The sequence below is a fragment of the Coregonus lavaretus genome (genome assembly GCF_964263955.1).
Source record: "Coregonus lavaretus genome assembly, chromosome: 2".
NCBI classification, from domain to species: domain Eukaryota; kingdom Metazoa; phylum Chordata; class Actinopteri; order Salmoniformes; family Salmonidae; genus Coregonus; species Coregonus lavaretus.
The window spans coordinates 43,792,381-43,805,590 of record NC_139989.1 but is presented as its reverse complement, the minus strand read 5'-3'; the positions used below and the strand labels follow the sequence as shown (position 1 = coordinate 43,805,590).

At 46.1% G+C, this 13,210-nt stretch overlaps 1 protein-coding gene across 1 annotated transcript in view; it reads right to left on the bottom strand.

Moving 5' to 3' along the window:
- Positions 1-7,695: 7,695 nt before the first annotated feature.
- The window catches only part of LOC311146037 (carbonic anhydrase-related protein 10-like), a gene marked incomplete at its 5' end in the record, with an annotated part of 42,845 nt that continues 37,330 nt past the window's right edge, over positions 7,696-13,210 (bottom strand). Inside the window, 6 exons of the mRNA XM_084182481.1 lie at positions 7,696-8,251; positions 8,736-8,910; positions 9,063-9,217; positions 11,401-11,473; positions 11,609-11,704; positions 12,469-12,654. Of these exons, the coding sequence (XP_084038607.1) occupies positions 8,229-8,251; positions 8,736-8,910; positions 9,063-9,217; positions 11,401-11,473; positions 11,609-11,704; positions 12,469-12,654 (708 nt within the window). The 3' untranslated portion in view covers positions 7,696-8,228. The remainder of the gene's footprint in view (positions 8,252-8,735; positions 8,911-9,062; positions 9,218-11,400; positions 11,474-11,608; positions 11,705-12,468; positions 12,655-13,210) is intronic.

The window sequence follows — 13,210 nt, the reverse complement described above, 5'->3', positions numbered from 1 at the left end:
TTCCAAAAAGGGTTCTTCAGATCAAAACGGTTATTGGGAGAACCCTATCCCTCCGCAATTAACCCTTTTGGAACCCTTTTTTCTAAGAGTGTACAGTGATCGTATACGTACGCTGCTGCTACTTCGTTTTTTTACTCTTATTATTATTTATCCTGATGCCCAGTCACTTTACCCCTGCCTACATGTACAATGCCTTCAGAAAGGATTCACACCCCTTGACTTTTTCCATATTGAGATTCTGTGTCACTGATATACACACAATAAATACCCCATAATGTCAAAGTGGAATTATGTTTTTATACATTTTTACAAATTAATAAAAAATGAACAGCTGAAATATCTTCAGTATAAGTATTCAACCCCTTTGTTATGGCAAACCTAAATAAGTTCAGGAGTAAACATTTGCTTAACAAGTCACATAATAAGTCGCATGGACTCGGTGTGCAATAACAGTGTTTAACATGATTTTTGAATGACAACCCCATCTCTGTACCCCACACATACAATTATCTGTAAGGTCCTCCAGTTGAGCAGTGAATTTCAAGCACAGATTCAACCACAAAGATCATGGAGGTTTTCCGATGCCTCACAAAGAAGGGCACCTATTGGTAAATGGCAAAAAAAAGCAGACATTGAATATCCCTTTGAGCATGGTGAAGTTATTAATTACACTTTTGATGGTGTATCAATACACCCAGTCACTATAAAGATATTGGCGTCCTTCCCAACTCAGTTGCCGGAGAGGAAGGAAACCGCTCAGGGAGTTCTCCATGAGGCCAATGGGGATTTTAAAACAGTTAGAGTTTAATGGCTGTAATAGGAGAAAACTGAGGATGGATCAACAATATTGTAGTTACTCCTCAATACTAACCTAAATGACAGAGTGAAAAGAAGGAAGCCTGTTCAGAATACAAATATTCCAAAACATGCATCCTGTTTGCAACAAGGCACTAAAGTAATACTGCAAGAAATGTGGCAAAGAAATTAACTTTTTGTCCTGAATACAAAGCATCACTGACTACCACTCTTCGTATTTTCAAGCATGGTGTTGGCTGCATCATGTTATGGGTATGCTTGTTATCGGCAAGGACTAGAGCTAAGCACAGGCAAAATCCTAGAGGAAAACCTGGTTCAGTCGGCTTTCCAACAGACACTGTGTCACGGATCCCCCCGGTACTGCTGCTCATTCCGTTCACCAGCTCCGGAGGTCTACGTCACCGGTCTTCAAGGCGTCACTGACATGGATCATTACCACCAACCCCGGACTGTCTTGTCTCATTACGCACACCTGGTTCCCATTTCCCCTGATTAGTATGTGTATGTATGTGCCCTCTGTTCTCCATTGTCCTTGTCGATTATTGTCCCATGTCCGTTGGTCTCATGAGTACCGTGTATTGTGCTCTTGTTATTACGGGTCTCGTCCCGTGTATTGTTTAGAGGTTTACACCTCACTCTTTTGTTTGGGTTACATCCCTGTGTTATATAAAACGTCCTCTCACTGTCAACTGCGTTTATTTTCAGCAAACTTAACGTGTAAATATTTGTATGAACATAACAAGATTCAACAACTGAGACATAAACTGAACAAGTTCCATAGACATGTGACTAACAGAAATGGAATAATGTGTCGCTGATCAAAGGAGGGGTCAAAAGTAACAGTCAGTATCTGGTGTGGCCACCAGCTGCATTAAGTACTGCAGTGCATCTCCTCCTCATGGACTGCACCAGATTTGCCAGTTCTTGCTGTGAGATGTTACCACACTCTTCCACCAAGGCACCTGCAAGTTCCCGGACATTTCTGGTGGGAATGGCCCTAGCCCTCACCCTCCGATCCAACAGGTCCCAGACGTGCTCAATGGGATTGAGATCCTGGCTTTTTGCTGGCCATGGCAGAACACTGACATTCCTGTCTTGCAGGAAATCACACACAGAACAAGCAGTATGGCTGGTGGCATTGTCATGCTGGAGGGTCATGTCAGGATGATGCTGCAGGAAGGGTACCACATGAGGGAGGAGCGTTGAGATTGCCTGCAATGACAACAAGCTCAGTCCGATGATGTTGTGACACACCGCCCCAGACCATGACGGACCCTCCACCTCCAAATCGATCCCGCTCCAGAGTACAGGCCTCGGTGCAACGCTCATTCCTTCAACGATAAACGCGAATCCGACCATCACCCCTGGTGAGACAAAACCATGACTCGTCAGTGAAGAGCACTTTTTGCCAGTCGTGTCTGGTCCAGCGACGGTGGGTTTGTGCCCATAGGCGACGTTGTTGCCGGTGATGTCTGGTGACAGGCCTACAAGCCCTCAGTCCAGCCTCTCTCAGCCTATTGCGGACAGTCTGAGCACTGGTGGAGGGATTGTGTGTTCCTGGTGTAACTCGGGCAGTTGTTGTTGCCATCCTGTACCTGTCCCGCAGGTGTGATGTTCGGATGTACCAATCCTGTGCAGGTGTTGTTACACGTGGTCTGCCACTGCGAGGACGATCAGCTGTCCGTCCTGTCTCCCTGTAGTGCTGTCTTAGGCGTCTCACAGTATGGACATAGCAATTTATTGCCCTGGCCACATCTGCAGTCCTCATGCCTCCTTGCAGCATTCCTAAGGCACGTTCACGCAGATGAGCAGGGACCCTGGGCATCTTTCCTTTGGTGTTTTTCAGAGTCAGTAGAAAGGCCTCTTTAGTGTCCTAAGTTTTCATAACTGTGACTTTAATTGCCTACCGTCTGTAAGCTGTTAGTGTCTTAACGACCGTTCCACAGGTGCATGTTCATTAATTGTTTATGGTTCATTGAACAAGCATGGGAAACAGTGTTTAAACCCTTTACAATGAAGATCTGTGAAGTTACAGGGTCCTGAAAAAGGATGTTTCTTTTTTTGCTGAGTTTATATACGTGTTTGTTTTGGGCTTCGTCCCCGTCGTTTTTCATGACGTACCTTGTGTTGGATGGAGTAATAAATACCCCTAATACGTAGCGCCTGTCTGTCACGTTCGTCAAACAGAGATGAGGACCAAGGCGCAGCGTTGCAGGCAAACATACTCTTTAATTAGAGACACGATCAAAACAACAAACGATACGTGACAGTTCACGGTCTAACATAAACAGACTTAAAACAAGATCCCACAAACACAAATGGGAAACAGACAGTTTAAATATGGCTCCCAATCAGAGACAACCAACGACAGCTGACACTCGTTGCCTCTGATTGGGAGCCACTCAGGCCAACATAGAAATACACATACTAGATAAACAAATGAAATGCACACCCTGGCTCAACATACAAGTGTCCCCAGAGCCAGGGCGTGACAGTACCCCCCCCTAAAGGCGCGGACTCCGACCGCGCCCACCAAACACCACAGGGGAGGGACCGGGTGGGCACCAGAGCATATGAGCGGAGTGGAGCGGTGAGAATCTCAGCTCCTCGCTCACGGAGCTGTTCACCCCTCCGCTCCCCCCGCTCAAAGCCACATCAGGCCAGTCCGCTCATTATCGCTCAGCGCTCAACGCAGTTTGCATCGCGCTCCACTCAAATCGCCCCCCGCTCACTCCAAAAAAGGAACAAAATCTGCATGTATTTCACTTTTAGCTTAAACCACAGCCTTACTTTATCTCCCCGAATTTGTTGCATACAGACTCATCTCGGATTATCCATTCTGTCTTGAAACGGGGATCTAACACTGACGCTAAAATGAGATGTTAATCAGTATAGTATATTCCATAGCGAATTGACACGTTGTTTGCCAATGTTTCTGCAAAAGCAGCGATGCCCATTGGAAGTGCAGCGTGAGTGTAATCAGTGAGCAGGGATTTGATTTCTGTGACAGCAGGGAGGATCATCCCCAGGTTCCCCAGCTCCTTCTGCATTTTGTCTGTGAGGTCTGCTAGTGGTGTCAGCACACTGACAAGGTGCGTCAGCTGCCGTACTTGATTCAGGGTGATGTTAGCAACATTAGACTTGAGTTTGTTTTACCATAACGGGTCTTTTTGGAACAACCGGATGAACGACTGAATCATCCGCAGCTGGCTGCTCCATCGAATGGCGCAGGCATTTGTGGGGCGGACACCTAATTGGTCGGTTTCCTCTGTGCTCTTGCGTACACTTTTCACCAGGTGCCCGACTTTCACTAACAGCCTATTAATGTTGTCGTGCTTGTTAACAGCGTTTTTGATCGCCAGCTGAAGCATGTGAATGGGGCATCTCAGATGTAAATTTGACAAAGTAAAGTACTGATTTATCATAGTTTCTTGGGGGAGTGTAGCCCGGTTGAGCTGCGCTGGCGAAGTGTTGCATCCCTTCGCGTTCTCCTTTACTCAGCGGTTCATAGTCCATGAAAATCATTTTAAAAAATGCTACATCCAGCTCTCTTTTTCTCTCCCTTGTTATGGTTGGGCCTTTGCGTGCAGTGAATAAACTTTTGAATTCCTCAACCCTTTTCTCTTGTTGCTGCTGCTGCTCCTCTCGCTCTATAAAATACAAATTCATGGACGACACAAATTAAATTAAACAGATGGATTCTGGGTCAGGCTTGAGCATGCTTCAGACTCGTGGTGTGAGCGAGCGAAATTGGAGCGGGACATAGGGCGACGCTCCGTCCTTTTAAAAATGCCGCTCTGCGCTCTGTTCAAAATCCGTCCGCTCACGCTCCACGCTCGCTCCCGCTCCACTCCGCTCATATGCTCTGGTGGGCACTCCGCTTAGGCGGCGGATCCGGCTCCGGCTCCGGGCCTGATCCCCGCTACCTCTCCAACCCCCCAAAGTACCCCTGGTCCGGTCTGGCCCCGCTGCCCGGAGCTGGACTGCACACTGGTGGAGCGGATTGCTCTAGCTCCGGCGTGAAGCATCTGACCGGTGCCGGACCAGCCACCGGTGGAACAGGCACGGGCCGTGCCGGACTGACGACGCACACCACTGGCTTGGTGTGGGGAGCAGGAGCGGGCCGCGCCGGGCTGACGAAACGCACCACTGACTTGGTGCGGGGAGCAGGAACGGGCCGTGCCGGGCTGACGAAGCGCACCACTGACTTGGTGCGGGGAGCAGGAACGGGCCGAGCTGGGCTGACGAAACGCACCACTGACTTGGTGCGGGGAGCAGGAATGGGCCGTGCCGGGCTGACGAAACGCACCACTGACTTGGTGCGGGGAGCAGGAATGGGCCGGACCGTACTGGGGACACACACCACTGGTCCTACGCAGGGATCTGGAATGGGCCGGACCGGACTGGTAACACACCCCAGTACCTCTCGCCGTGCCTCTACACCTTCCACCCCCTCTTCGACCAGTGGCCCCCGTAACCTGGCGGCCTCCTCTGCCAATCCGCTGGGCCGCTCTGCCGCGGTCTCCTGCTGGCCCGTCGTCCACGGCGTTAGCCCCCCCCTAAAACATTTCTGGGCGTCTCTCCTACCCGTGGACCAGGTCTCCATGTCCCTCGCCAGCCTTTCGCCCTTCTGCCACAATGTCAAGCCCTTCTCTTCCTCACTCGGCTTGACCCAGTCGAGGAGGCGAAGGAGATCTGTTAGAGATCTCCCTGGCGATGGCTCCTGGACACGCTGCTTGGTCAAATCTTGGTGGTTTCTTCTGTCCAGCTCGGCCCGTTCCTGCTCCCCGCACCAAGTCAGTGGTGCGCTTCGTCAGCCCGGCACGGCCCGTTCCTGCTCCCCGCACCAAGTCAGTGGTGCGCTTCGTCAGCCCGGTCCGGCCCGCTCCTGCTCCCCGCACCAAGTCAGTGGTGCGTTTCGTCAGCCCGGCGCGGCCCGCTCCTGCTCCCCACACCAAGCCAGTGGTGTGCGTCGTCAGTCCGGCACGGCCCGTGCCTGTTCCACCGGTGGCTGGTCCGGCACCGGTCAGATGCTTCACGCCGGAGCTAGAGCAATCCGCTCCACCAGTGTGCAGTCCAGCTCCGGGCAGCTGGGCCAGACCGGACCAGGGGTACTTTGGGGGGTTGGAGAGGGAGCGGGGATCAGGCCCGGAGCCGGATCCGCCGCCTAAGCGGAGTGCCCACCCGGTCCCTCCCCTGTGGTATTTGGTGGGCGCGGTCGGAGTCCGCGCCTTTAGGGGGGGGTACTGTCACGCCCTGGCTCTGGGGACTCTAATATGTTGAGCCAGGGTGTGTATAGTCTATGTGTGTTCTAGGTTTCACTTTCTGGTTTTGTAATTCTATGTTGGCCAGGGTGGCTCCCAATCAGAGACGGCTGTAGCTCGTTGTCTCTGATTGGGAGTCATACTTAGGTAGCCGTTAGGCATTCATTTGGTGTGGTTTCTTGTTCGTATTTGGTTTGTGTATTACCATTGACTGTCACGTCATCGTTTTGTTGTTTTGATCGTGTGATCATTCTATAATAATAAATATGTTCGCCTTCAACGCTGCGCCTTGGTCCTCCTCTATGTATGACGATCGTGACACTGTCTTCTAATCATTATACAACGTGACACACTGGGAGACAAATTCACCTTTCAGCCACACAATAACCTAAAACACTAGGCCAATTATACACTGGAGTTGCTTACCAAGACGACGTTGAATGTTCCTGAGTGGCCTAGTTAAAGTTGACTTAAATTGGCTTTAAAATCTATGGCAAGACTTGAAAATGGCTGTCTAGCAATGACCAACAACCAGAGCTTGAAGAATTGTAAAAAGATTAAAGGGCAAATATTGTACAATCCAGGTGTGCAAAGCTTATAGAGACTTACCCAGAAAGACTCACAGCTGTAATCGTTCCCAAAGGTGATTCTAACATGTATTGACTCAGTGGGTTGAATACTTAGTGTTTTATTTTCCATTTAATTAAAAATAAAAATAATTATTTTTCTTCCACTTTTACATTAGAGTATTTTGTTTAGATTGTTGACAAAAAAAATGACAATTAAATCCTACTTTGTAACACAACAAAATGTGGAAAAAGTCAAGGGGTGTGAATACTTTCTGAAGGCACTGTACATACCTACCTCAACTACCTCGTACCCCTGCACATTGATACAGTATATTGGTACCCCCTGTACTTAAATTCATTCTTGTGTTTTATTTCTCGTGTTTTTAGCTCCTAATTTTACTCTGCGTAGGTGGGAAAGAGCTTGTTAGTAAGCATATCACTGTAAGGTCTAGACCTGTTGTTGTATTTGTTTCGTTGCCACAGAACGAGGAGATAGATTCATTTACCCTCTTTAATGAGAAATACATTTCCCAGGAGAGAGCCCGCGCACACACACACACACAGTCATGTACACACGCGCGCGCAGTCACACACACAAAAACCCACATTGCCTGTAACGCCATACACATCTCTGAATCGAAAATGAGGATAAATAATTGATACGGGACGTCTTGTGACTGCTTAAAACATTTGCTGACAAATCACGTCCCATGCTCTATTCAGTGCTAGACAATATACAATTATTAAACAGCATATACTGTATAGGCCTTGTGTAAAGTGTTATTTTATCTTTGATAATTCTCTGAAACATGTTTATTGGGCTGCTAACATTGAAATAAACAGAGTGAATGAACATTGTAAACAATTAAACAGAGAAAAGGCAAATGGACCAAAATGGCTAGAAAAGTTTTGCACATACAGTATAAAATACTGGATCTCCCAAGTGTTTCCTGACTATGTGTCCTGAACAGGAGAATCTCTTGCCCTGGTGTTTTACTGGGGCCCAGAGTTTTTCCTGGTTAGGTCACATGGTCAGGAAATGTTTCTGCATTTGTGACATTTATTCACACCTTTTGCTTGTGACATGATTATGTAGAAGCTTTCATCACCAGAAGAGCACCCTCTTATCAGATTCAGATTCTTAGCTTGTTGTTCGATCTGATGGAATGCTGTTGGTATCAAAACACGTTATCGTTGTATCTGTGATTACATTTAGCTGATTTCAAGAAGTGTTGGTCCTTTGGGATCTTTGGGTATTCAAGTGAATCTGATGATGATGATGTCATAAAATAGGTCATCATTGTCTCCACTGCAGAGGTCAGTAAACGGCTGAGCCTGCTGAATTTCCTTACAGACCATTTCCATAAGCTCTGTAGAAGAATTCCATTTGTGCAGCCTTACAAGTTACACTTTTGAATCTTTCCTTGTCTTACTTTGCAATCTCAAACATATTCAAAAAGTTTCAAAGCAGTCTCTCTGCTAATAATGTAGTCTTTCCACACTGAAATAAAGTATTGATAATCAGGATCCCATATTTAGTTTTTATCCTGTTGTATGGTACAGTATGTTCATTTTCTTCTTACTTCAGAAGCCACTGGTTTACTGGAAAGAGAACAAAGAGATGTGGAGGTTAGAATGAACTGCTTGAACTGGAAACACAAAGGCAATGCTTGAGACTTAGAACCTACAAAGAACCTGTTAATTTTGAGGGACGAGGCAGTTCTCTACAGACATCTCAGAACTATAGAAGACTGAGCCAACATACACTCAGGGGCCAGTTTATTAGGTACACCCATCTAGTACTGGGTCAGACACCACTATGCTTCCAGAACAGCCTGAATTCTTTGGGGCATGGAAACGTTGCTCAATTGGCATCACGGGACATAACGTGTGCCATGAAAACTGTATATTGGATTTCTAAAAACACAAACCGGTTTCAGAATACAGTATGTGCAGTTTATATTACTATGACAAACTTCTTTCTCACAGTCTGTTTTTACCAATACCTGCATTTTACCATACCCGGAAAGTTTCAAGTATCGGTGTTAATTGAATGAAGCTCCTAAACACATACATTCACACACACCTCGATACTGGGGCCTCAGGGCACGGTTGTTGGGGCAGTCCCGGCCCTGCTTGCTGAAGTTGATGTTGGTGCGGATACAGCGCTGTAGGAGAGGCTGGGCGGGCCTCGTGTTGTCACTCATACTGAGGAATATCTTATACGGCTCATTCTGACTGAGCAGTCGCAGAGAATGCATCTAAAGATATGGAGTGGGAGAAAGAGGGAAAGATGGACAGATAAGCTTTATGGTAAAGAATCTACACAGTCTCAAATACTGCCAACTATTGAGTAACTTCTGACTAACATGAGTTCATGTTATTATTGAGTCTATGATAGAGAGTGAGTTACCTGCATCTGTGTGACGTACACAGGTTTGTTCATGAGGATCCAAGTGGCTGTCTCAAAGCAGGGTGGGATAGTCATGGAGCCTTCGTATGTTATAAAACGTGTAGTGTCTGGATATAGATCTGCTATGTTGAGCCCCATGAGTAAGAATGCGTCATCTGGAGGTGGACCAAAACAGAGGTAATCAGATTCATACTGTACCATCCTCAACACTTTATACACTGTATTACAGAATAATAATAATACATTTAATTTGTATAGCGCTTTTCATTACAGTGTTCTCTCAAAGCTCTACATAGGCTAAAATAATAATGATAATAAAATAAAAATTACAATAAAAACATCATACATTTAGAATCAAGGCAGGAAATAGCAATAGTAGGCTAGTTGCTAAAAGGACTTTCCAGATTGACGGAGTGGCTCTCAAATGGTCAGGGAGAGCATTCCATAGACGAGGGGCAAAGGAGCAGAAGGCTCCCCCATAGTACGGAGACATGTCTTAGGGACCTGAAGCAGTGGTGAGTTGCTGGAGCGGAAAGCGCGAGGTGGCTCATTGATAGAAATGAGGTCGCTGATGTAGGTGGGAGTCAATCCATTCAAGGCTTTCAACACTAGGATGAGGATTTTAAAGTAAATCCTATGGTCGACCGGTAGCAAGTGGAGTTCAGCAAGGATGGGGGTGATGTGGGCTGACTTCTTGGTCCTGGCAGGACTCTTCTGGAGAAGTTGTAGCCTCTGAAGTGATTTGGTTGAAAGGCCCCCGAACAGAGCATTGCCGTAGTCGATCCGGGAGAAGATGAAGGCGTGGACGAGTGTCTCTGCATCTGGCTGGGAGAGCGATGGTTTGAGCCGGGCAATGTTTCTTAGATGGAAAAACGATGTTTTGCAGATATGTTTTATATGGGCATCAAAGGACAGAGAAGGCTCAAACTTAACTCCCAGGTTAGAGATGACAGAGGACAAATGGATGACTTGACCGTCACTAGTAGGGCAGATGTTTCTAGCACTGGTGACCTGCTTGGGTGTCCCAATAAGCACAGCCTCAGTCATGTTGCTGTTCAGCTGGAGGAAGTTCTCTTTCATCCATGCCCTGATGTCATCTAGGCAGCTGCCAAGTTTTGCTAGGGCTGAGATGGTGTCCGGATTGATGTAAATATATACTTGGGTATCGTCAGCGCAGCAGTGGAAGTTATTGTTATAGTCTCTGAGGATTTGGCTGAGAGGGAGCATGAAGATTAGGAACAGAATAGGCCTAAAAAAGGACCCCTGCGGGACACCGAATGTGACTGTAGACTCCTCCGATCTGGACTCTCCAATCGTGATGTATTGCTTCCTATTGGAGAGGTAGGAGGAGAACCAGTTCAGAGCATTTCCAGAGACTGCAGTGTGCTCTCTGAGATGCCGCAGGAGGATGTTGTGGTCAGCAGTGTCAAAAGAGCAGGAGGCTCTTGATCCAGATTCTGCAGCTATCAGTAGGTCATTGGTAACTTTCACCATAGCTGTTTCGGTGCTGTGCAAGGACCGGAAACCACACTGGAAAACTTTGTTCAGCTGATTGGAAGACAGATGGGATTGAAGCTGGTTTGCAACCACTTTCTCAAGTACTTTTGAGAAGAGGTTGGAGATGGGCCTGTAGTTGGATAGGATGTCCTGGTCAAGGTTGTGTTTCTTCAGTAAGGGGGTGACTGCAGCTGTTTTGAAGAATGATAGTACCTCCCCGGTCAGCAGGGACTTGTAATACAGTATAACACCCAATTATTATAGTAATGGGATACAAATAAAAGGATGATTAATGATTTATTTAATGTAATTCGTTTAATTTAATTTAATGAATGAAAAAGGAATGAAAATTAAATTAACCAGACTTAATGAAGAGCATCAAACTGAAAGGAGAGTTTGGGTAGAGGCTGTTAATCCTAACTATAGCAATGTTACATAATTGTTGTCTTTAAAGGAATGCCAATTTTCGATCAGCTTGGAGCATTCTGAAAGTGCCACAGAGTTATTTCTGTCAGTTACAAACAGGAGATGACTCAAACATTTCTCAGGGTTGGGGGCGGTTTCTATTGTTACACATCTTATCTATTGAACCAGGAGGATCACATTGGCAATGTAGCTGATTCATTCAGTAGTTGGAATGAATTTCACTCAATCTCTGATTAAGTCAATCTCTGGCAACCTTCCAATTAGCCAAATGAATTCAGTTGCTAGATATTCTTTTTATGACGGATCCAGAAATGGAACTGACTACTAGTCTTTTAGCCAGACATCTGTGACTACTGTAGATTTGACAATGTGTGTGCATAACCCACACATCTTTTAAATGCCTGAGGATGCTTACGTTTGTATGTTATTCTCGTGATGGTGTCTCTGTTCAACATGCGATTCAGGAATACATTTGGAGACTCGGATATCTGAGAGGGAAGAGATGTAAAGGAACATAAAATATTCAGCATATGCAGCACAGTCCCATGAAATTCTGAATAAAGACCACTGTCACTACAATAGACCACAGAGAAGGAGATTGTCTGCATCAAGCACAAACTGACCTTTATGAATATGGACACAATTGCTATGCCATTGGGGCTCTTGGCTGCCTCACTGTAGTTGGCATAGAGTTCCTGGTTGTAGTGTATAAGTTGCACCTGTAAGTGAGACGAGATAAAGACTAAACAAACAGTGAGCCCTTCATTTCCTGGTGTTAGACCATGTGAGATAGAAAGTGATTTTGTCTTGCACATGAAAGTATTATGTCAGATTAAACTAATTTTATGTAACCAGCACTCGAAGATAAACTCAAGAAATGTAGGAATGTTCTTTGACACTTATCTGCTCCGTAATTTTCCAATTTAGAACAGGATTCAGCTCTAATTATCTGGGCAGGCGCTTACTTTTGGCAACAGATCTTTCTCACTTAAAAATTGTGATTAAGGACTGGAAAGTGTTAGCCAATTCTCATTTAAATCGTGACAGACAAACTCTGTTTGGCACCTGATAAGTTTACTGCTTTTATTTTCTTGTCATTCTAATATCGCCCTCCTCCACTGAAAAAACCCACTGCCACTAAAAACCCACTGCCACTTGTCAGTCCAGCCTTCAATTACATTGTTAGGATGCAGATTTCTGTTGCTCTTCTACCTCACCCTTCAAAGGCCCTGTACATGAGATTAGTGGACTGAGTGATAGAGGTAGTTCAGCATATTTTATCATTATCCATTGTTTGAGAAAATCTTCCACACGAACAAGCCTTGGTAGGGCTGTGTAAAGAAGTGAAGCCTTAACTGTTATGCAAGTTTGATTGAATTGAGCCCTTAGTCAAATGAAAGCAATTTGCAGTGGATTGGGTTGTTTATAGACACAACAAAGATAAAGATAATCCCTCTCGGCTCATTGGCTCGTTCTCTCTCACCTCTGCAGGGAAGGCCTGTCCATTGAGCAGGTGCTCCGAGCCCTGGCTGTCCTCGCTGCCGAAGTGCAGGCGGATCTCCTCCAGCCGGTGACTGTAACCCAGAGGTCCACCGGAGATGTTCACCAGGTGAGCCTTGTCTGGCCGCAGCGACACGTGGCGCCCTGTGTTGTACATGGTGCCTCCCATCTGCACAGAGAGGAAAGAGAGGAGTCAAGTGAGGTCTCATCTGAAAGACCTCTACAGAAGAGGAAATGGAGATAACTCATGTTAATACACTGAACAAAAACAACATGCAACAATTTATATAGTTACATATAAGGAAAATCAGTCAATTGAAATAAATTCATTAGGCCCTAATCTATGGATTTCACATGACTTCAAATACATATATGCATCTGTTGGTCACAGATACCTTACAAAAAAGGTAGGGTCGTGGATCAGAAAACCAGTCAGTATCTGGTGTGACCACCATTTGCCTCATGCAGCGCAACACATCTCCTTCGCATAGAGTTGATCAGGCTGTTGATTGTGGCCTGTGGAATGTTGTCCCACTCCTCTTCAATGACTGTGTGAAGTTGCTGGATATTGGCGGGAACTGGAACACGCTGTCGTACACGTCGATCCAGAGCATCCCAAACATGCTCAATGGGTGACATGTCTGGTGAGTATGCAGGCCATGGAAGAACTGGGTAATTTTCAGCTTCCAGGAATTGTGTAGAGATCCTTGCGACATGGGGCTGTG